Source organism: Sebastes umbrosus, chromosome 3 (genome assembly GCF_015220745.1).
Source record: "Sebastes umbrosus isolate fSebUmb1 chromosome 3, fSebUmb1.pri, whole genome shotgun sequence".
Classification (NCBI taxonomy): domain Eukaryota; kingdom Metazoa; phylum Chordata; class Actinopteri; order Perciformes; family Sebastidae; genus Sebastes; species Sebastes umbrosus.
In genome coordinates this window covers 39,042,552-39,066,171 of record NC_051271.1, presented here as the reverse complement: position 1 = coordinate 39,066,171, position 23,620 = coordinate 39,042,552, and the positions used below count along the sequence as shown (strand labels likewise).

General features: G+C 42.4%; 2 protein-coding genes across 2 annotated transcripts; both read right to left on the bottom strand.

Annotated features, from left to right (window-relative positions):
- Positions 1-1,282: 1,282 nt before the first annotated feature.
- On the bottom strand, positions 1,283-4,851 carry cbx8b (chromobox homolog 8b). Its single transcript, XM_037763866.1, has 5 exons — positions 4,574-4,851; positions 4,433-4,476; positions 4,090-4,155; positions 3,870-3,936; positions 1,283-2,912 (listed from the first exon to the last, which is right to left on the bottom strand). The coding sequence occupies exons 1-5, from the start codon at positions 4,640-4,642 to the stop codon at positions 2,043-2,045; spliced, it is 1,116 nt and encodes a 371-aa protein (XP_037619794.1). The 5' UTR covers positions 4,643-4,851; the 3' UTR covers positions 1,283-2,042.
- Positions 4,852-13,362: 8,511 nt separating this feature from the next.
- On the bottom strand, positions 13,363-22,639 carry LOC119484781 (E3 SUMO-protein ligase CBX4-like). Its single transcript, XM_037763863.1, has 5 exons — positions 22,337-22,639; positions 22,089-22,132; positions 21,422-21,487; positions 18,940-19,006; positions 13,363-16,036 (listed from the first exon to the last, which is right to left on the bottom strand). Exons 1-5 carry the CDS (start codon positions 22,403-22,405, stop codon positions 14,585-14,587), a joined length of 1,698 nt encoding a protein of 565 aa, XP_037619791.1. The 5' UTR covers positions 22,406-22,639; the 3' UTR covers positions 13,363-14,584.
- Positions 22,640-23,620: the final 981 nt, after the last annotated feature.

Genomic DNA, 23,620 nt, shown 5'->3' with positions numbered 1-23,620 from the left:
TAGAGCGATCAGGATCAGGATCAGGATCAGGATCAGGATCAGGTGTGTAATAAAAGGATTAAAGAACAGTAAACACTTTACTCCGGTTCTATCATTTCTGCACCAAAAAAGAGGGCGCTTGTTGAGGGGTTAGTTAGATGTAGTCCTGGTAATGGAAGGTATCCTCCACCCAGACACTGTAGGACAGGGGGAAACGGGTGGGGGGGACATTTGACTGGCATAGTCCGAATAAATCACCATATTTAAATGTACCAGTCTAAAGCTCACTGTCAGGAAGCAACATAGAAATAATGAACTTATTGCTGTGTGTCACAATCATAGTTTCTATTGGGCCAGAGCTAACGTTGATGGGAGTAACGGACACAACAGGCGTATTATATTGGTGCAAATGGTCCCCATCTGGAGATATGCACTTTTTAATGATTTATCATTTGTAGTAAATTATTTGGGACTGATTGCTAACCCCACGTTGAGAATCACTGCTGTAGGTAGACCTAATGTGTCTGTCTGGAGATACATGCCTGTAGAAGAAAACAGCCTATTTCAATGTAGACCAACTGTGACATATGCAGGCCCGTTTTAAACGCTCATCTGCACACTGCGGCGAAATGCTGTGGCATCGGTTCATCTTATATATTGTCCATTAACATTAAACAAATTAATAAAATTCCCGCTAGATCTTAAATGATAGAAATTTAATACAAATTGGAATGAAAAAAATAACTAAATAGCATTCGGGGCCTGTCGGAAGGAATATATATATATATATTCACATGACTGAACTGAAAGTGGCCTAAAAAAACAGAGTGGAGGTGCGCGACGCATACTGTACCATCAAATGAAATAGATTCACAGCAAGTCTCTGGTCTGATGGACTGCTGTGTGGGAGGAAGAACAATCCATTTCTCTTGTAACCTATAGCTCAGAGATGACTGTAGGCCGCTGCAGCGTCATGAGGAGGAGCTGCGTGTTTTGGCCCGAGCCTGAGGCCTTTACCTTCTGCTGAACCTCAGCAGTGACCGCCTATTAGCTGGTAGGAAGCTAAAATAAAACCACGCATTTTTACATAGATTTACTAAAGACACATGACAGAAATTGAGGCCATTAAAATATACATAAGGAATAAGCAAATAACGTTAATGATTTAGATGGTGGCCTATAGAGGCCTGGTTGTGTAACATCTATTATTTCATTAGAGGGTTTAGGTGTTACCTTCACGGACCAGTAAAAACACGGAGGCCGACGGTGCTTGAACACAAACTGACAGTAAAACACAACGAAATGAGAAAATTCAAAGCATTTATTGGAAAGCGTCTAAAAAGCAAATTGACACCAATTGATCTTCTTACATTAAAGTTTTATGAACGTTTTCTATGAAAATGTAAAATATACCATGTTAATGGAAAAAAGTAGTTATAGACACGTCGGGAAAGCTTGTAGCGTGTCCGTGTTCAATTTATTAATTTATCTTACAATTAGAAATGTTAGAGACGTTACAAACTCAGAGGCGGAGTCGGTCTTTGAATACAACACAAACGAATTATCTCATAATACTTTTGAATTCAAAGTGCTTGAGTACATTTTTAAATATCAACCCTGTTGAATCGAACAGGGTGTTTTCAGTCTAATCGGTTCAAATTAGAGAGAACTATTCAATCCACAGACTGAATTTAATATCTAAGCCTCGCTTCTCACAAATGAGCTCAGGCTGGAAGATAGGAGAGTGAAAAATATACATTCTAGTTAGTTACAATTGCAAAATAGTAAAATTCACAAGCTCTGTACAGAAAGTAGCCAGCTGCTGCAAAGGAAACATGTACTCATGTTAACCGATGCAAGGTGTGAAATGGACTTCATTTGATTTGGTCAATACATTAAACAGATTGTGTCCAACTTTATAATATATATACACATATGCACATGATGTAATTTGCTTTTATACATTACATACAAAAACTGCTTTGCTTCATAATCACACTAAGCTTCAGAAGGATTCTGATGTAGGTCAGAGACAACAAAGTGTGGCGTGAAGAGATCAGTGATCATCTTTTGTCCTTGAAGAAGCCTTTAGAAGTGCTGCTCTCCTTGATGGTGACAGTCAGGAAGTTGGTGGTCACGTCCGTCACCAAGACCTTCTCCACGTTGCCGACGGAGGGCCTCCACGTCACTTCATCCAAGTCGATGTCGAGCCTGGTCGGGGACGGCCTGTCCAAGAAGTAAGGCTTCTCCATCTGTGGAAGCTCGGCGGGGCGACCCGGGCTCTGGCTCATTTTGGACTGGTGCTTGAAGTGTACAGGCGCCAGGTAGGTGGAGCTGTCCTTAGTCCTGTGTGTGTCCATGTCTGTTCTGTGTGGATGCAGGCTGCGGTCGGAGTAGAGCTGCTTGTAGGAGCTTCCGCTGGAGATTCCCCGGTTGTGTGCTTGGTGGTGATGGTGGTGGTGGTGGTGATGGTGGTGTTGTTTGTGACCGTGGATCTCTGGATGTCTGTGGGCCACTTTGATCAGCCTCATCTCTTCACCTCCCTGGAGCTTGGCCAGTTTGTGAGGGCTGTGGCTCACCTGCTCCTCCGTTCTCCTCTTGTGGGCTTCAAAGGCCGCAGGGATGCAGCTGCCGTCCTTGAAGCGGGGCTTAGGCTTCGGCCCTCTTTTTTTGGGTACGTGGATGAGTCCGTCTGGACCGGCTTGCTGAAGGGAAGGCTGCTGGTACTCACGGGGGCTCAGTTGTGGCGGTCGGACGCGTACGCTTTCTCCACGGTTGACTGTGCTGGGTGGGAAGATGGTGGGAACGACGGCTCTCAGGCCTTCTCTGGCCCTGGGGGTGACCACCGGCTCTGGGCTCGGGTAGGTGATGTGCATCCCTCGGACCGCATCAGCCCTGAACTCATAGGACTTGGCTTTAACTTTAGCCTGAGCCTATTAGAAGGGAAGAAATGAGAGGAAAAAGATTATTCTAATTCTGACACTATTACGTTCCAGTTTTTAATTTCTTAGTGGCCTTATCAGGCCTTTTTCACAGCAGTTATTCTGACTCGTCATAGTTGGAGAGCCATGACAGTGAGACCAGGACCTGAAACATGAGCAGTCATTTTATTATTCACACCTTCCTGCTGGAACATGACAAAATGTCTTCTCTGAGTGTTTTTATTAGGCCCCATGTCTGACACTGGGCACAGTTATCACAATCAATGTATCTAGCATTTAATAAGGGGGACATTTAATATGAGTTGCAAATCTGTACTAATAGGCATTAACTACTACACCAGCAAAGGCCTCCTGCCAGGCCGCAGTATTTATTAGTGGAATTCCACTAACCCGTTTTAAACAACAGTCCTGTCTATGGACATTCTGCTATTTAGTTTAGGATAGACTGTCGGTCATTAAGCAATGTTCAAGGTTCGTTGTCCTGGAAAGCTGAAACCTCTTGCTGCCTGCATCCGTCTACAATATGCTTTACATAGGACAGTATGCATCGGAATTTAATAACGGATATAGCAGCTAATATAAACAAATTTCTGAGACGCTTCAGGGGAAGTTTGCAAACAGGAATATTTTTTTGTTAAGGAATTCCAAAAACGTGTCAACAGTTCCGCATTAACTAATAGCCAGCTAGCAAGCTGAATACACAGAGTATGAATAATTAGCATCATTAGGTAGCGCTGCGCGTTAAAGGGAATGTAAATACAGGCGGCCCAAATTAATTAGCAAATAAAGAGCTTTAAATAAGAAAACCAGAATACACATGATATATAGACCATGTTGTTATATGAACACATGAGAGAAAGAAGACAACGTGAAACACTGTCATGTTATTGGGGGGGGGGACATGCAGTTCATTCAAAACAACAACACCAACACCGCTAGTCCATGTACCTTGAGCAGAAAGGTTTTGGGTTTGGGTCCTCTCTTTTTGGGCCCGTACAGCTCCCGTTCACGCTCCCTGTGAGGAACACAGAGACAAACCCCGAGGTGAGAGTCAGGGGAGCAAAGTGCACCGAGGAGCACACCGGACAGTTAGATATATTTATATATATAGTTATATAGTTATTGGTGGCTCTGCCCAGACAGGCTAGCTCACACATGTGAACTGTACCTCTGCTCAAACGCGACGAACAGGCGGGAGTCCAGGATGTTCTCCTCCGGTTCCCAGGTGCTGTATCTGAACATGAAAACATTAAGTTTATATGAGGAAGCGAGCAGTGACACACACACACACACACACACACACACACACACACACACACACACACACACACTGTGGGGATAGCGTTAGCCTGCCAGCTACAATCTCCATCGTGTTAGAACGCTACAATATATATAACCCGAGACAGCTAGCTGAGGCGAGCTAACGACAGCCACAGCACAGACAGCACCGTCCATACAGCAGAGACAGTAGAGCCAGCCCCGCCGCAGCGGCTGAGAACACGATGACTTACTTTGGAGACCAGCCCTTCCATTTGACCAGGTATTCAATCCGACCCTGCATGCCATCAGAAACACACAGACAGGACTGGATTAGCTCGCAGGACAACATGAGTATATGAGAATAATGTTCAGCTCCATCTCCCGCCTCCTACCTTCCTGATCCTCCTCTTGATGATGGACTCAGCAGCGAACACTCTCTCCCCGACAGCAGACAGCTCCATGTTGACTACCGACAGTTAGCCTGCTGGACGCTAACAGCTAGCAGAGCACAGATCTGTCTCTCCAGTCCCAGCCACTCTGAATTCCCGACAGACCATAATACTCCCGAACAGAATGGACGTCAGCGCAGTTCTTTTTTTTTTTTTACTGCGTTGCTAAGGAACCGCAGTCGGTGGAACCTCTAGAAGCACGCCCATTGGTCGAGGCGTTGCTACGTGCTCGGGTTGCTAAGTGAGGGGAGGAGCGTGCGCCCGGGTGAATTCGTTCGGGGGGGGGGGGGGGGGGAATGGTGGCTTTTTCCCCCGCGCGGCCCATGCGCGCGACCAGTCAATCATTTCGCGCAAGTTATGAGAGATATTAAAAAAATGCACGTGGTATCAACATTTTTTTTTAGTTATATGCACGCGACAGTGTCATCAAGCAAAAGAGAAAGCAGGAAATAAGAGAGCGACAGCGCGAGGACCGGAGACATGCTTCATGTTCGTTAGGTCTATATCCAGCCACGCGCCTATCAGCAGATGCAGCACACATTATGATTATTATTATTATAGATCTATTAGGCCATAAGCGCACGCAGGCTGTGTGATCTCGTTATGTATCATATCATCATCGCGCATTCGTTTCCCGCCTCACTGTCTCAGGCCACACAAACACACACACACACACACACACACAGAGGATCAGTGCGCTGTTCCTGTCAGACACTGTTACACACTATTTATGTTATTTCATCCTTGTAAGTGAATTTTGTAGGCAAAGTTTTAAGGCATATTCATCAAATGTGTTGCATATAGGCCTCATTATGACGGGTTAGAATATATATCCGCTTTACTTTTCAAACAAACACCTGGCTGGTATCCGGTTAAACAGAGAGGAAGGTTACCTGAGTAGTCGATTTAAAATAAATCATAAATGTGAAATGACAGTCCGCGTGATTTCTGTCACTGACTATCATGCAAGACGGTTATTGACATTGATTTATGAAGAGAACGTAGCTGATGTCATGATCCTGAATCAAGCCGGAACAGATCAGCTGCATGTGGAAGGCTATATGGAAATCTGTTCATATTTCTCTGCGTTATGGCAAAGGTCCGACCAACGTTACCTGCACCACCAGTCACCTTCTGATGGATCTTTTCAATAAAACAGAACCAGGTTGCGGTCTGCTTCTGTTATTCATCTAAACCATCAACAGCTTTTATGTCGGTATGATGTTTTGTTTTTTTCTGCAAATGAGATCAGTCAAGCAGAATCCATCAGAATGTGTCCAGGCTTCCATTAGGCCTGCTGTTTGTACGAGATAAGAGAGACAGAAAACAACACAAGTAAAAACCACACAAAGGAAAATAGAATTAGTGCCCAAAACTTTGGCATACAAAATACAATAAAATCCTATATCCCAATCCTAATGGTGGATTTATAAAACAAACAAACAAAAAGAGTGACAATGACAATGACGTGGCAATGTCTGATTTATCAGATCTACAATCACAGGCCTATAGGTAGGCCTACATTTTTATGCTAAGAAATGAAGACAAAACAATTACAAATTAAAGGGTCAATGGTTTAACAAAGGTAGAAAATAGGCAATAATAAATAAAATAATTTATTGTAATTAATACGAATAAAGCCTAATAATAAAGGCTAATAATAATAATATTAATAATAATTTGAATAGCTTAACAATTCCAACAGTTTTTTTAAAATAAGAAAGTTAAATAATCAGGCTATGAAATAAGGCAATTATTCACAATACTATAGCGTAGATATTAGTTGAATTGTCTGAGGTGAGTATCTTTGTCAAACCTTTAAACTATTAATGATTCATTAATTAACCAAACAGTAAAATAAACAGAGAACAGCTGAGGGCCAAATGGATGAAGATTATAATGCGACTTCTTCATGCAGCCTGAATCGATGACCCGACAATAACTGATAAGTGATTTATGAACTTTATCAGTCATCTGGACTCAGATTTTCTCTCCAGCCTCGTTCCTCCGAAGGATTAATAACCAACGATTAAGATTATTCAGATTATGTTAGAACATAGAATGCTACAATTAAGCGAGTCTGTCTCCCCTTAATTCCTTCAGTCTACAGGCCAAAGTCACATTGTATGGACGCTCATGTCCAAAGATGATTTAGATACCATATAGGCCTATCCACTGCAAATGAAAAATAAATCAATAAAAACATGTAAATACAAGAGACTCTTCGGTGTATCGCTGCTGCGCGTGGAAGAATATTGACTTTCAGAATGCATTATTATTATTATTATTATTATTATTATTATTATTATTATTATTATTATTAAGACTAAAGTAACAATAAAGCTTCTAAATCAAACAGTTTAAGACATTTAGATGATTAAATGGGTTAACATCAAGAGAACCAATGAAATTGGTCCTTTATAATAGTGAATGAAGTGAAGTGTTGAGCCAGAGGAAAGTAATGAACCGTTTCTGCGTGATTTCAAGACAAGAACAAATTGCACTGACCGACGGGAGAGTTCAACAACTTAACAACAACTTCATTTAAACAATTTATAGACTAGACTATTTATCCAGTGAGCCCACATCTATAAAGGTTATATGTATAGTCTGTATAATGTATAATATAGTATGTATAGTCTATGTTTTCATACAATTGAGCGCAGAGATCAAGACGAAAATCTCTATTTAAAGACTTAGAGATAATAAAAAATAAAAGACAATTAATGGTCACTGATTTATTAAACCAATATATATATAATTCACTTGTCATCAGAATATTTGTCGCTATAAATTCGTTAGGTGCAAATGAGTAATGTATTGTTTTGTCTGCAAACTGCACAAATGAACCACGGTGGGTGGAATTTTCTCCAAAAGTCTTCATTAAGACGCGAACGCACTGATGCCAGTAGTATGAATGTAGTATTTCACTATAGTGAAAGTGTTTGATTTGTTTCCAGACTGAAGGTAAATCAGTTCAAACTAAAGAACTGAAGAATTCCTTGGTTTGCAGACAGCAGAGCGACGGGCCTAACTAGGATAACGCATACTCTCAGTGGAGAACACTGTGTGTCTCCTCTCATCACATTCTTTACTAATTTGTTTCCATGCGTGCGCACATTTGCCAAATAAGTCCGACATACTGTTTGTCCCTCAATCTGAGCTGAAGCCTCGAGAGAATGTTCCCAGAGAGGGAGAGCAAATCCATCTAAAGACACACATTTCATTCATTTATTTTTTTATAGAAGATATCCACATGTTATAAATATTTACTGCGGAATTGTAACGTGCTGGTAATTAAAGCTTTATCGGAATCTTTTAATGGAAGCGGAGCGCACATACACCAATGAAGCGCACACCATTTATTCCTCACAGCCGCAAGGGTTTTTCTCATTATATGATTTTAGGATTTACTTTATGATTGCACTCATTTTTTCCTGTCGCATGTTTTCAATGCACAAACAAAGTGTGTGCAGACAGAAAGGGAAGATGGGCGCACCTCAGACTACAGACTGGATGCGATTGGTCTCGGCGCGCCTGCAGTGCAGCAGCGCTCCGCCGTCTAAACACCATTGGTTGGCTTGTATCCGGGCAAGACGCCGGCTGGCTCCTCCGGGTGCGCTCTAACGGGAAAAACACGGCCACAAATCAGCACCGGTAAAGGCAATATGGATCCTAGTCATATGGAAGAGACAGAGAGAGAGAGGTTCGAGCAGGTTTAGCTGTTGAGAGGTGGAGGATTATTTAACCGAGCTGGGATCAGCTGGATCCAGTTCAGGTGCGGCGATCACAATGAGAGACAACCAATTAAAGGCTGCTCCTCTTTTTGTCTTTCTCTTGCAACCGACCCCACTTTAAGGTTCAATTTACTTCTTTATAAGCAACTACCGGGGATGTGCTGCAGGGCCGTTTCGGGTCTCTCCAGGTGATTTTCATACCAGCTTTATTTGTTTTAAACGTGGGTTTCTTTCCCTGACTCCCCCCTCGCCATAAAGAACAAAATAGATGTTAGGCCACAGATCCTCTTCCTACAGCAGCAGACATGTAGGCTGTATGGTGTTAACAGATATGAATGAACAGCTGATGCACACCTCTCCATTGAACTCCAGTGACAGATGACTGGATGATACTGCAGGTCAGCCCGCACGCACAGGCCCGTAGCGTTAAACCACTTGTGTCTGGTTGAATCATACATGTGGACTGAGGTCAGCACTGATGCATCAGTCACCGCTGGATGATCTGGGCTTTAGTCAGTGTTCGTCACTAAACTGGATCCAGCTGATCCCAGCACAAATGAAGCATCATTATGACTGAGTGCACATGCGCTGTGTTTTTCTTCTCCAACAATTTATTACTGAGTTATAATGAGGCTGGAAATACAGAAGGAATGGATCGGCTTTTGCAGACTTGTGACACTGTAAATATATATATATATAGCCTATTAATGAATTTGAAATGAATATTTTATATCATCCAAATCAAGTCAATTTTATTTGTATATCCTTACAGTACCATCCTCTCATCATTAGATGAGGACTAACAACATAATGACAATACAACACAGACAACAAAAATGATTCCTATAATGTGAACATATAGAGATGTGAATCAGCTTCCAGGCTGAGCACCAGGACCTCCTCTCCACCATGGAACTCATGTTTCCCATGATGCCAATAGAGAGGCTAAATCTCCTGGACAACTATCATTCTGATGCGCTGCTTTTATGACAGAGATATTTTTTTATCTTCTACAAAATTAATTTTCACAAAATAAAGAAGTTCCACAGCTCACGGGTTAAACACAATTAAGGCTGGGTTATCCGTGCGTCACTGTTAAGCACAAGTATATATTGATATAGGCCTAAAGGCTGTTATGTGTTCACTTCCTGATGACTGAGTTGGAGCAACACTCACTATTAAATAAAGGATGTATAGAAAACATTGTGTTTTCTGTATTTAAGCCTCAATCTGCTGCGACTTGATTTAGAAATGTTTCAGATCTGCATTGCGTGCACTTCTGTGCGTCTGTGGAGGAGAAGCCCCGTGGGCCCACTGAAGAGGACTCTGTCAAGACCTGGTTCAGAACTGATGTTCCTGTCAAAAGCACCAGACTTCTATTAAAAAACAAAGATCCCCTGAATACATTTGTGATTAGTGAAATCAGCAGCAGCACCTGCATGGCTTTGACTGGATCTGTGAGTCAGAGAACGTTTTCAGGCCTTAAACAACTCAGTCAGTCATCCAGCATGAGCTGCAGAGGAAGAGGAAGAGGAAGAAGAAGAGGGTGGATCACCAACAAGACCTGATATTACACAAGTTACAAACGGTTCAAGTTTTATTTAACGGATATAGACGAACATAGAACTTGTTCGGAGTTTTGTTGTTTTTTGCCTTCATATGAACAAACAAGCCGTGAGATACTTTGAGGAAATAATGTCGTTGGGAATTTACGGCCGGAGTTTCTCATTGTTCCACTTCTTTATCAGCTGCAGCGGCTGCGACGCGTCTCTGAGAGACGAAGAAGAGGAGAGGAGAGGAGGAGGAGAGGAGAAGACAGATATTTTCTCTGTCGTCGTTGCTCACATTAACGCGCACAGAAAGCAGCTTTCCTGGCGGGCTGCAGCAGCAGCAGGAAATGGTCGAGAGCTGAACGTCTGTGTCTGAACGGACCAGTAGTATGAATCATCTATAAGCGACCACAGGCAGAGGTTGCGTTCACATGCTAGCAGACAGGACGGATGTTTGTGTACCAGGAGAGGACGGAGCTTATTTAAAGCGCCTCAGTTCTCCTTCAGAGAAACAGCAACTGTCCGCCTCATTCTATGAACGGCGGGAACAGCACGGCCAACCCGTTCTGTTCTGTTCTGTTCTGTAGGCTATACAACCTACTAAAGTTGAACCTGTAGGTCAAGCAAAGAAAGCAGTCGCCTCCTGCTGTTCCTCTCGGCATGTCAGGAGGATTTATTCAGTAACATCTGACATGAACAGCTGCTCAGGTCAAAATGATGAGCTTCAAACGACTGAAATCCTCTTCAAGGGCACACATATAATATACATACAAGTGTTGCTTAAACCACAGTTGTCAAAGGTTTTGGGGCCAGGGATGCATCACAGGGAGATCATTTCCCAAGGACCCCCTCATAATGATATTGTTTAAACCAATTAAGCATAATGCTCACTATCATTTGTACTCATAGATGCCATTAGAACTATTTGTATTCTAAAACATTTCAAAAATACTTCAGACCTGTTTGATAGTGATAAACAGAAACACATTTCAGTTTGAATCATGTTAAAGGTCCCATATGGTAAAAAGTGAGATTTTCATGTCTTTAATATTATAAAGCAGGTTTAAGTGCTTTATAAATACTGTTAAACTATCAAAACGCTCAATATACAGAGAAATACACACAGCCCGTATTCAGAAATTGTGTGTTTGAACCAAGCCATTAGGATTTCTGTCCATTTGTGATGTCACAAATAAACGATATTTAGACCATTGCACGGTTTTTAAACATAAACATTCTAAATGTGTCCCAGTTTATTTCCTGTTGCAGTGTGTGTAAATAACATCAGCTGACAGGAAGTAAACATGGACCGAAGCTGTTGCCTAGCAACGCAATTCCGTTGAAATGTGCTAAAATGGAGTATTTCAGACAGAGGGTGAATACAGGTATATTCAGACAGACAGTAGGAGGAAAATAAAGTTGTTTTTTTTACATTACAGCATGTAAATATGTTTTAGTAAAAACACAAAATACAAGTATGAACCTGAAAATTAGCACGATATGGGACCTTTAAAGTTAACTTGACAAACCATGACACCAAAGAAAAGAAGATTGAAAAAAAGAGTTGAAGAAAAAAAGATTGATTTAATAAAAGGACAATAACATAAAGTCATCATGGTTTTGTCAATGTGGAAATTGGCCAGTTTCCTCAAACAAAACAGACACCGTGCCCCTTTTTTGCACACCGCTTCACAAATATGTAGCTTCAAAGTTCAGCTTTGAGTCAATAATTGCGCCGAGACATTCATAAATTTGCACACATTCCACTAATATCAACTGACAGTAAGTAAACATGGACCCAAACTGTTGCCTAGCAACGCAATTCTGTTGCAATTCCGTTGAAATGCACTAAAATGGAGCGTTTCAGACAGAGGGTAAATATACAGGTATATTCAGGCAGACAGTATGCGGAAAATAAAGTTTTTTGTTTAACAATTACAGCATGTAAACATGTTCTAGTAGAAACACAAAATATAAGTATGAAGCTGAAAATGAGCACGATATGGGACCTTTAAGATAGTTCTGTTTTTCCACATGTTCTGACACATATTTGTGTCGATGACAAATAATAAGGGTGAAAGCACACATCCTTGTGGGGTGCCAGTGGAGGAGTTAAACTTGGTCAGAGTCCCATTTACCCTCACTCTGTGTCCCATCAGTTAAAAAGTCCAGAATCAGGCCCACAATATTGTTGCTTGAGTCAAATTGCCCTAAAAGCCTACTGGTTCAAATGTGGGGTTGAATTGTATTAAATGCAGAGGAGAGACTTCAAAATAATGAACTTATTGCTGTGTGTCACAATCAGAGTTCCTATTGGCCCAAAGCTAACGTGGGTGGGAGTCATGGACACAATATGCTTGTTTTATTAACGCAAATAGTCCCCATCTGTAGATATGCACTTTTTAATGATACAGCACAAATAAATTATTACAAATTATTTCGTGGACCCCCTGAGAGAGTTCCACGGACTCCTGGGGGTCCCCGGACCCCACTTTGAGAATCACAGAGACAAACCATAAAGCAATGTCACACTGGTTAGATCTTTGTCGGTTTAATGAACAGCAATTAAGAACATATGAGCCTATTGTCCATTCATCTCCAGATCTTCAGGTTTTTCTCTGCGTTATAGGCTCTATAACCCATTTAACTGTTATATAACCCATACCTGTAATGTCTATTTCACCATACTATCATTTGTGTTTATTACAGGCCAGAAATTAAACAGCAATCTGCCTTTTCAGTTGCTTTCAGTTGAATTGGTTGTGAATATTTCAAATTAATTAAAAGATGTTGCTCTCCATATGTAGCAGGCCTGAGCTGTTGTTACAGTTTAAAGGTCCCATATCATGCTCATTTTCAGGATCATACTTGTATTTTGTGTTTCTACTAGAACATGTTTACATGCTGTATTGTTAAAAAAAACATTATTTTCCTCATACTGTCGGCCTGAATATGCCTGTATATACCCTCTGTCTGAAACGCTCCATTTTAGTGCATTTTGACGGAATTGCGACGGAATTGCGTTGCTAAGCAACAGTTTGGGTCCATGTGTACTCCCTGTCAGCTGATGACATTTACATACACTGCAACCAGGAATAAACTGGGACACGTTTAGAATATTTATGTTTAAATCTGTGTAAAGGGTCTAAATATTGTATATTTGTGACATCACAAATGGACAGAAATCCTGACAGCTTGTTTCTAATGCAGAGATGAATGAATACGGGCTGTGTGTATCTCCCTGTGGATTGAGCATTTCGATACTTTCACAGTATTTATATGACTTAAGCCTGCTTTATAGAAAAAAAAACATTTAAATCTCACTTTTTTATAATATGGGACCTTTAAAATCTGTCATTCTGACACAAAGTCACAGGTGATGTAGGTTATACCAGCCATGAGCCCGGTCAGGATTATTTAAACAAACACATTGCACTCAAGTCCATCACTTGCAAACAATTTTATTACTGCAAAATGTATCATAGGAAGCCTTAATTTTTTTTTTTTAGTCTGCACACAAAACATCAAAAGTGCATCTGATCATCGTTCTCACAGAGCACTTCAATGCACCTCAGATCACATAGTGCTGGAAGGTGGGAGCAGATCTGATCATGACAAGAATGTGTGCTTTTACATACTTTTAATTACCACAACGTTGCAAAAGTTACTGAAAATATGACACAAAGACAAGTCCATTCAATCCCATCATACATAACTGTGTAGCCTACTCGGGACAGGCAGGGAGCGGAATCATGATTCATAGAGCACCCAGCTCTATAGTGGTGCTAATCTATTGGATTAAACAGCTCAACGGCAGTGATAACACAGATTTGTGACTGATATAATTCAAGTGAAAAAAGAGCCAGTTTTAGTCACTGCACTTCTCCAAAACATGAAATAAATAAGAGTGGCAGGGTTGTATATGTGCTGTCTTAATGGAAGTGACTTGTGCTCAGTATCAGATCTCCAGATGCAGGACTCAAAAAACACTTTACCTTTGAACGGAGAGCAAATAAAAGGAGCGTATAGCAAACATAAACCATTAATAATCTCTCATTTAAAAAGCCTGTTTTCCCTTTCAACAATGCAAATCATATTTATTGACAGAAAGGTGCTTCATTTCTCTTCATCTGCTTGTTTAAGCACGCCTAATAGCATAATCTGTCCAAGCAGCATGCATCCTTGTATAAATCTGTCCATCTGTTCACGCACGCACGCACGCACACACACACACACACACACACACAGTGTAATTTACCATGTTTCAATATAATTTCTCTTCCTTACAAAATTCTCCATATAGCCTACATTTGTTCACCATTATCTGAGATGCAGACAGCTGAGTGTATAATCAAATTACATCCATAGAAAAGTGAAGAGTATTTACAAGAGTTAAGTGCATCTTCAATCCAAAATTTATTTGACCTAATTTGGCTTCTTAAACTAAGTTTGAAATAGCTGAAATTAGATGCTGCATGTGATAAAATCTCCAGCAATAACAACAGGGAGCTTATAAGAAGAAATATGCAAATAATGCAATAAAAGGATCTTTTTTTTAATCTGAAATATTCAAATTGAAAACAACATCAAGGGTCCGTTTGTACATTCAAGCATCTGAAAATACAAATATATCTAATGTACATATATACAGTTGGTGTCCAGTCCAGTTACGCCGTTATATATTCCTTAAACGTGACAGTGAGGCAGTTTGTAGTAATGTCTGTGATCACTATATTCCCAAGGAAAGGCTGGAAAGAAGGAAATGTCTCCTCTTTTCTCTGTTCGTGGTTAGAAACAGACAATGAATTGTCTTTCTCCTCCTCTGTGGTTTGTTGTGTTTCAGTCTGAATTTCTGTCTGTGCGTCCATTTGTGTGTCCGTTTCATTCTGCGTGTGCACTTCAGCTGGTGTTACAGTCTGAGCTTGGGCAGCTTTAGGCCTGGACTTGACAATGCTCAAGTCAATAGGTTCTTCTTGGTCCGCATATTCACAGTCCTGCAGTCCACTGTGACCCTGGTGTCCGTTTTGGTCGACGCTGATGCTTTGGGTGGGCGATGACACAGTGTTAGGAGCGCTGATACTCCTGGAGCTCAGAAACCTCTTACTGCTCCCGTGCTCCTCGCTATCTGTGTCGGAGAGGTGGCGCTTTAGTCCTTGAAATCCACCTTGGCTTCCTCTTTTGTCCGGCGGGGAGGGAACTCCCCTATCCAAAGGCAGGGAGAGCAGATTAGGCTTGGTTGTCAATTGTAAAGGCTGATCTGCTGAGAGCTGCCCCCGACCCCTGACCTCGACGTGTTTATCCTGTTCCGTCACAGTCGGCTCCGTTTTGGGGGACTGCTCCTTTTCTTTGGGGCAACGTCCGTTAAATCCAGAACTGGGAACAGTTGCTTTGTCTTTCAGGTTTTTCACAAATCCGTTCATGAGGCCGAGCTTCTTGACGAGTTTCATCTTCTCGAGGTGGTTCTCCGCGCTGTTGTCGCTTCCTTGCGGCGTCTTTCCAGCAGTTTCAGAATCACCGTTTTTAATCTTAGCCGCCTGCATTCCGTTCTCCATGTATTTGCTCATGACAATAACAATCCGCCCGTTCTTGTTTTTGTTCTTCACGATCTTTAGCTTGCCGTTGCTGACACCATTAGACTGCGGTGAGGCATCCTCTTTAGGTTTGACCTCATCCGGCTCTTTGAGGCCGTTGAGGTCTGCTGGAAGTTTCTTCAGCTCCATGGTGATGTCCTTGACTTTGGTCAGGCAGCCTGAGTCCTTGTCCCGGACCCACTTCTGCTGCAGCACCGGGGGAAGGTTGTACCCCTTGTTCGCCAGCTCCGGAGCTTTTACCTCTCTGGGTTTAGCGAATATGGGCTCGTGCCCCTTGAGGTCCGGCTGGTAGTGGTGGTGCTTCTTGCTGTTGAGCTGGTAATAGAACTTCTTGCCGTTGGCCTGCTGCTCGGCCTCACGCTCCCTGCACAGCGGCTGGTACTGGTGGTGCTTCTTGCTGTTCAGCTGGTACTGCTGGCCCTGGGGACGGAGCATCTGGATGGGGCCGGTCTTCTGACAGCTGTCCTCGTCCAGGGACGCCTCATGAAGGTCAGCCAGAATACTGGATCTCCGGGCGAAAGAAGGAACCTGTGAAACCACACAGTTAATTAATGTTATTTCACAAAAGCACGTCATCAACATTACATGAAGAATTACGGAATGTCTTTACATAAAGTAAAGGGCATCCCTCTCAGCGGGGGGGTCTGATTAATGGTTAAACTGTCTACAGTAAACACATGTGTCTGTGTCAGGCTGCAACAAAAAGCCATGGTTCACTGGGGCCCATGAGCTGCACTGAAGAAATAGTGCTTGGAATGTGTGAGGGGCTCTTCTGAGGCACTCCGTTTATTTCAGGGGCCTCGGTCCATGTTCACACAGCCCCCCCCACAGCTCCCGTGCAGCTCTTCCAGCCACCGGCCCGGCCGTCACAGTGACATTTCAAAGTGTCTCCTGTGGCTGTGACCTCAGCTCCGAGGAATGTCACTGGCTGCTTTGTGTCCCGTCATTGACTTTATCCCATGTGTTACCACCAACACCCTCCTGAGAGGAACAAAAACACTCCTCGGAGGGGTTCCCCTGGCCTTTTGGACCGCTGATTGATGCGCTAAATGTACGATTCACAGGCATTTAGCTACAACTGTTAGGTCAGGGAGCTGGTCCCTAAAGAAAAAGGCACATCTATTGTTTGTAATAAATATTACAATTTTCAAAGTGGAAGCAATTCCAACACCTAAGATGTGTTGAGTTTGAGGAGCAGGGGTCTAAAAATAATGCTTCTGAGAATCCAGCATTCCACATAGACCAAGTCTTGGGACTAATGGTGCCTTCAAATGAAACTCGTGAGCTCGTATTTACAACATGGGAAGTCGTGTGCACGATATGTTCGCCATTAGGGGTGGGCGATACATCGAATATAGTTGATGTATGTATGTAAGCAACCAGAACCAGCCCCGAAGCAAATGACTCTGGCTTCCTCGCTTTCCAAAGCAATCCCATATGACAAAAAAGTGCAAAATGGAAAGAAATCACAGCCGCTGTAAACAACTACATCACAACGCCAGTTAGCGTGGTTGAAAAGCCCGGATTCAAAAGACTCATTAAGACATTTGATCCAAAATATGAACTGCCTCGCAGCAAAGTTTTTGCAGAGAAAGCTCTACCGGAGTTCTACATTTCAGTGAGAGAAAAGTTGGCCAACCAGCTAACAGAGGAGACCCACTTCTCCACAAATACCGATCGGGGGTCCAGCAGAACGTGTGAGCCATACCTGAGTATCTCTGTACATTACATCCACAACTGGGAGTTGAAGAGTAATTGCCTTCAAACAACTTGATGATCACACGGGCGAGATAATTGCGCAAGGTTTAAAGGATGCTCTCATGTCATGGAACTTAAAAGAAGCTCGTCAGGTGTGCATCACCACAGATAACGGGGCTAACAGAACCAAAGCTGTGAGCCTGAATAAGTGGACCAGACTGCAGAGCTTTGGCCATACAGTAGGCTGCACCTTGTGATTGGTGAGTCTTTCTACACTAGTGGGAAAATAATAATTCTTACTATCAGCAATGTTATAACAGCTTACTGGTAAATATAACAATAAGTTACTTTACAATTATTACATGCCATTAAAAACTGTGTGTGTGTGTGTTATTTATTTCACAAAATATATAAAGCATGTATTGCCAGAAAACTATTTGGTTAAAGTGAATACTGTTAGATACTGTTTTGTTAAATTGAACTTGTGATTTCCCCCTTTTTGCATGCAAGATTAAAATAGTTCCAAAACTAGTTCCGAAACCACTAATGAATATAAACAAGAAGGTTTTAATGCAGACATACAGTGTGCAGCAGGGACTACAAGAATCATCATATTGGTGTGATTGTATGCATCAAAGGGTTAAATCGAGCATTCATGAAGTGCTTAGAGGATATTTGAAAATATCGCGATATATATATCGTGTATCGCGATATTGCCTAAAAATATCGGGATATTATTTTAGGCCATATCGCCCAGCCCTATTTGCCATTCAAGTGGTTAAGTCGGGAGAACACCGCTGCTAAGCAACGAAAATATTACTGTTACTGTCGGCGTCTAGAAGCCACAGAGGCTATCAATTTAGCACGCTAGCAAGTGGGTAACATAATGCAGTAAATGCAAAGACACAATGACAGAGGAAAAGGATGAGGCTGTTGGGAATATCAACATTTTCCTCAGACATATTAAGAAGACAAACAATATACGACTAAAATTACAACGTCAACAAACACGTCACAAATTGTGAACTCGGAGCTTTCAGAAACGTTCCACTTCAGAAGTCGTGAATACCACATGAGGTTCTTATGGACTCTATTGGTGAACACGGTAAACATGACAAACACCATAAAGCCCTGTTTCCACCGCAGGAACTTTCCCCCGGACAATTTACTTTACGGGGCCTTTTTACCCCCCAAAAAGGCCTTGATCATGGGGTAGTACTTTCTGAGAGTACAGGAACTTTCGGGGGGGCGGTTTGCAGAGATGACACACACAACTCCGCTGCTTCAACGGCTTCAATTCGTGTACCGCTTCATTCATAAACAGGGAAGTACTCTGGTGTCGATTTAGGACCAATTTAGGACGAGGGAAAAACATTTTTCTTTGTTTGATAACATTGAAAGTAAAGTGAGACTCTGCTGTCGGCTTCCCGACTCATTAGAAAAAACAAAGAGAGAAAGTCACTGGAACTTTTGGTGGAAACCCAGCAGGATATCTCTCCCCATCGCTGCTTCCATTCTGACCGTTACTTTTTAAATCTGCCTCTTGTGACTTTATGGAAGTGTAATATTGAGTGTCCCTTTAAATCTGCCTTATATCTGAAATTCAACAATATTTTTCTATATTGCTTCATTTCATTTGAGAGGGAATTCTACATGAAACTGGATCTGAAGCATAGCTGTAATTCATCATTCACATCACTGATAATCACGAGGCAGTATCATTATTCCCTCACCTGAACCAGAAGGTGCTTGGGCTTCGGTCCTCTCTTGCGATATCCCATCAGCTGCTCTTGGCGTTCCCTGTGGGAGAGCAAAAAACAGCAGCCAATCAGTGAAACCATCTAACAGAGACGAGTCGCCGTTGCATGGCAACACAACGTCACGGGTGTCCTCCTCAGGCTCAATCAGAAAGCGCTGAGCCCGCGTTACAGGTTGGAGTTCCCGATGCAAAGTGAAATTCATTCAACACGGATTAAAAAGGGAGCATGCATTTTAATTTCACTGTTATGTATTTACCTTCTCACAGTAGCCTAACCTTTCTTCATGTTTAATACCTCATAACACTCGTCCTCAACTGCTGTAAAAAGGTCATTCCACCCTCAATAACACTCAATACCCCGTGTAATGTGTGCATCCACAGTAGAAGATAAAGGCCAGCTCCTTCTCTGACTTTCCTTAGCTTTCCTGTCTCCATGCGAGTCTCTCCGAGGCAGTAACTCAATACCGCAGACACCAGTGATGTCAGTCCCCTCCCCCACCCTCCTCCCTCACATCTAATTACAATGACGACTCGGTGTATTTTCATAGCCTGGCGTTCAGACGATCTGGCTCCCCGGAGAGACACGCAATTAGTTTCAATAAAATCGCTCCTCTTTAAAGAGAGAAAGAGAGAGAGAAAGAGAGAGAGAGAGAGAGGGAGAGAGAGAGAATTGCAAAAACAGACACACAGAGTGACGTCGGTGTTTTGCTTGAACGTGTGACCTGCACCTGAAAGGGTTCAGCGAGCTAAAGGTGAGGGAGGCTACAGGAGAAAAGCCAGGGACAGTTTAGCACGCCGTGCTTTGAAGAAATTCAATGACACTGTCCTTCATGTGGAGCTGTCTGGTCAGTCACTCAACACACTATTAAGCAGTTAGCCAAGCAGCTAATTTCACCATGGAAGCCCACTCTGAAGGCCCATTCTCCTTCACTAATAGAGAACATGAGGGAGTTCCTCTGGTTGGATGTTGAGCGACGGTGCACACACCTCAGATTTATAACAATTACCAAACCACTATTTGGTTCCCTGCTCACTTCAATCTTCATTTCCTCTTGCCTTTCCACGAATTCATGAGCAGATTAAGAAAAGTCGTGCGCCATGATTTAAAGCCCACACACACTCAGTTTATTGTTACATCACTTGGAAGTTTCTTTGTGAACTTAAATCTCAGTTTAAGATGTGGACATATGAGCAGTTTGTGACATCACAACTGGTTTAGAAGCCAATGATGGTCCAATATGCAGCTTACACAAGAGTGAATTTGAAACCTCCAGTACACACACACACACAATGAGAATTGACTGTTCAGTGAAGTAGGAGACATGTTGGGTCTCACAGTTCAACTTTTGAAATGATCAGGGCTGTCAAAGTTAACGTGATTACGCGTTAACGCAAATTTGTTTTAATGCCACTAATTTCTTTAACGCAGTCGATCTTTTGGAGATCGTAGCGGGATCAGCTTTAACCCTACCTAAAGAATCCATCGGTACCAACCATGTCATACTAGCTTATCGTGAAGGAGGTTAAATAACGCTCCAAAGTTACACTAAATTTTGGTGAGGAAAAACTGGCACGGCCATTTTCAAAGGGGTCCCTTGACCTCTGACCTCCAGATATGTGAATGGGTTCTATGGGTACCCACGAGTCTCCCCTTTACAGCCCTTTAAGGTACATTTTGAAAAAAAATGTACGATATATTTTGTATCAATTAACAGCCCTAGAAATGAACAATATTCATAGTTTCTAGGATTTTCAATGAGGAAGAAGAAGAAAATTTCAATAATTTTTAACTAACTTTTTTGTGAAAAAAACCCACATCACATATACATAATTATTCAAAGCAGAGCATTTTTTTATGTCTTTAAACATTTCTACAGGGTGTCTGAAATCTAGTGAAATAATAGTGTACACCAGTGGAGTCTGAAAGTATTAGCCAAATTAGCAATTAGCCAAACAGAGCTTTTATTTTGGTACATTTTTTTTAGCCTAATCAATAATAATTGGTTTATTGGGTAATGCGATGGGTATGCTGTGGAAGATGACACAGGTGCATTTGGTGACTGGGTGGTGGTACAGCAGGTAGCACTTCAGCATGATAACCTGATGCTGACACACCAATAACTATCAGGTGACAGAAAGTAGATGCAGCAAAGTGTCACAGTTTGCTCTGTTAACCCTAACCTGACCGTCTGATGACCCCCCCCACCCTCAACAGAAGCTGAATTTCTGCACATTCACTGACACATTATGTAGCTAGTTTATGATCAACATGCAGATAGAGTGACCAGGCCAGGAGAGCTCCTCCTTTAGACATGTGGAGGAGTAACAGACGGTTAATGTTGTGTGAAGAACTGGAAATGTAAGAAACGGTTCATCCAAACCGGTTTGTGATAATGTGTGATTTATATTGTGAACCTCTTCTCTTGTGAGGCCGGTTGATCAGACTCTAAACTCACCTGTCTTGGAAGGCATCGAGCAGTCTGGGGTCCAGGATGTTTTCCTCTGGTTCCCACGTGTTGTATCTATTCAGAGAGCAGACAGAGAGCAGACAGTGAGCAGTGAGGACACGTTGGCCTGTCACACAGTGCATGGCACACATTGGCCTGTCACACAGTGCATGGCACACATTCACAGACACCAGCTCAGGACATAAGGTTATTTTAGCACCACAACGACCCTTCACTTGTAAATCCTCCCAGAGCTCATATCTGTAGGCACGTCCATGTGTAAACAACACGCGGAGACACTCGCACTCCCTGTGGACGCACGTGTAATAAATCATGAGTAACTTTTACGCGTGGCTGTAGGAGGGGGGGCGAGGGGAATCCATTGGCCCAGCCTCGTCTCAGTTCTAGATAGATGGACATTTGTTAAACAATGACAGATATGTCCTCCTTTAATTGGCACACTGGGGATTGCATCCATGGTGAAACACCATCAACCACATCAACCACATCAACCACATCCATCTCACATCCATCCTCGAGGCCAACTCGTCGAGCGCCCAAAGCAAGAACGCGCAACCGCCCATATGCGCGCCCACGCTCGCACGGATGCACACACTTGTGTTTTGAACGGCGTGTTATCATCGTGCATGGTGTTAGACTTGAAAATGGGACTTACTTTGGGGACCATCCTCTCCACTTGACCAGGTACTCGAACCTCCCCTGTGGACGGAGACAAACGGAGAGAAGCAGCGTTACTTTACGCAGCAGAACGCGCTCATTGCACCGTCACCTGACACATGAGCTCAGGAAAAATACACCAAAAAACATGTAGTCCGTGTAAGAAGGTGAAGGCAGAGCAATGAGGAATGCTCCTCTCCATGTGCATGTGTGTAAAGATGTCCTTCAGTCGCTCTTGTTACCAACCTTTCTGCTGCGCTTCTTCTCGATGCTTTCCACCGCAAAGACGTGCTCTCCCGCGGCGGGCAGCTCCATGTTCCGATACGAGATACAAGAGGAGCGGCTCTTCTCTCTGCTTTCAGCTATCCGACACCTTCTGCTCGCTTTCAGGCCCGGTTTTTTCCTGCAGCTCGTCTGATGTGAAACACTAGAGCCCCCTCCTCCTCCTCCTCTTCTCCTCTGTCTTCCCTCGCTTTCCCTCACAGAGACTCAGAGAGAGACTCGCTCTGCAGCCTGACGGAGCTGCAGCTACTAAACACTGCATGCAAATAGCCGTTGGTGTGACGTCAGACGAGAGGGAGGTAACATGGGCGGGGTTTGGGCCCCGTGCTGCGTTCAGGTGCTGTGGGGAAAACGTGTCATCACGACTTTGGTGGCATATGAACAATCTGTAAATAGTTATTATGTAGGAAAAGACCGATTTTCTATGAAAACACTAAGGTGTGGCATTTAGTGAGGAGTATGGAAACCATGGCAACAACTACAAGAGTGAATTATAGTATTATAGATTAGTTTAGCTTGTTGTTTGACCTTCTTTGTAGACTATTAATTAGCTCTTTCTTTGTATTTGAACTCCTTATTTAGTCAACCTAATTTAGTCAGTATCTGCAAGAATAAAATGATGAGCTTATTAAGGCATCAATGAACACACACTGTGCACACTTCTTCTTTGCTATGCTGTTGTAGCACAAAACCATAAGAAAACACAATTATTACAGGCAATATTTCCTCTAAGACAGGGAACCAAGACTTGTACCTTGGAAGAAAGTGAAGTTTCTTATTTATTTATTATTCATCTTTCTACTCATCTCATAACCCATATCTCATTTCTCTTTTTCATTACATTTGTGCAATACTGTCGGAAATACTGTCACTTTCTTACACACACAATCCTCATTTTCATATGTATATAGTACTATATGTACACTTAATGTCATTTTATTTGATCTTATCATTGCCCTTCTTATTGATGTTATTCTATCTTATTATTGTCATTCTATCTTAACTTATATATTGCTTTATTGCTGAGCTGACCTGTTCGCTCATCCCATACATTTCATTGTGCTGTTGAACCTGTGTTAACCTGCACATGACAAATAAACTGAAACTTTGCTCCAATTGATCTCCCGAGTTTTCCCTCATCCCTCTCTGTCTGAGAAGACGTTCCAATGTGTGAAGTTAGCTAATGTGTTTGGTTGGAAATCAAACCGACATATAGGCTATACTTCCATGATACAGGAATCCTGCACA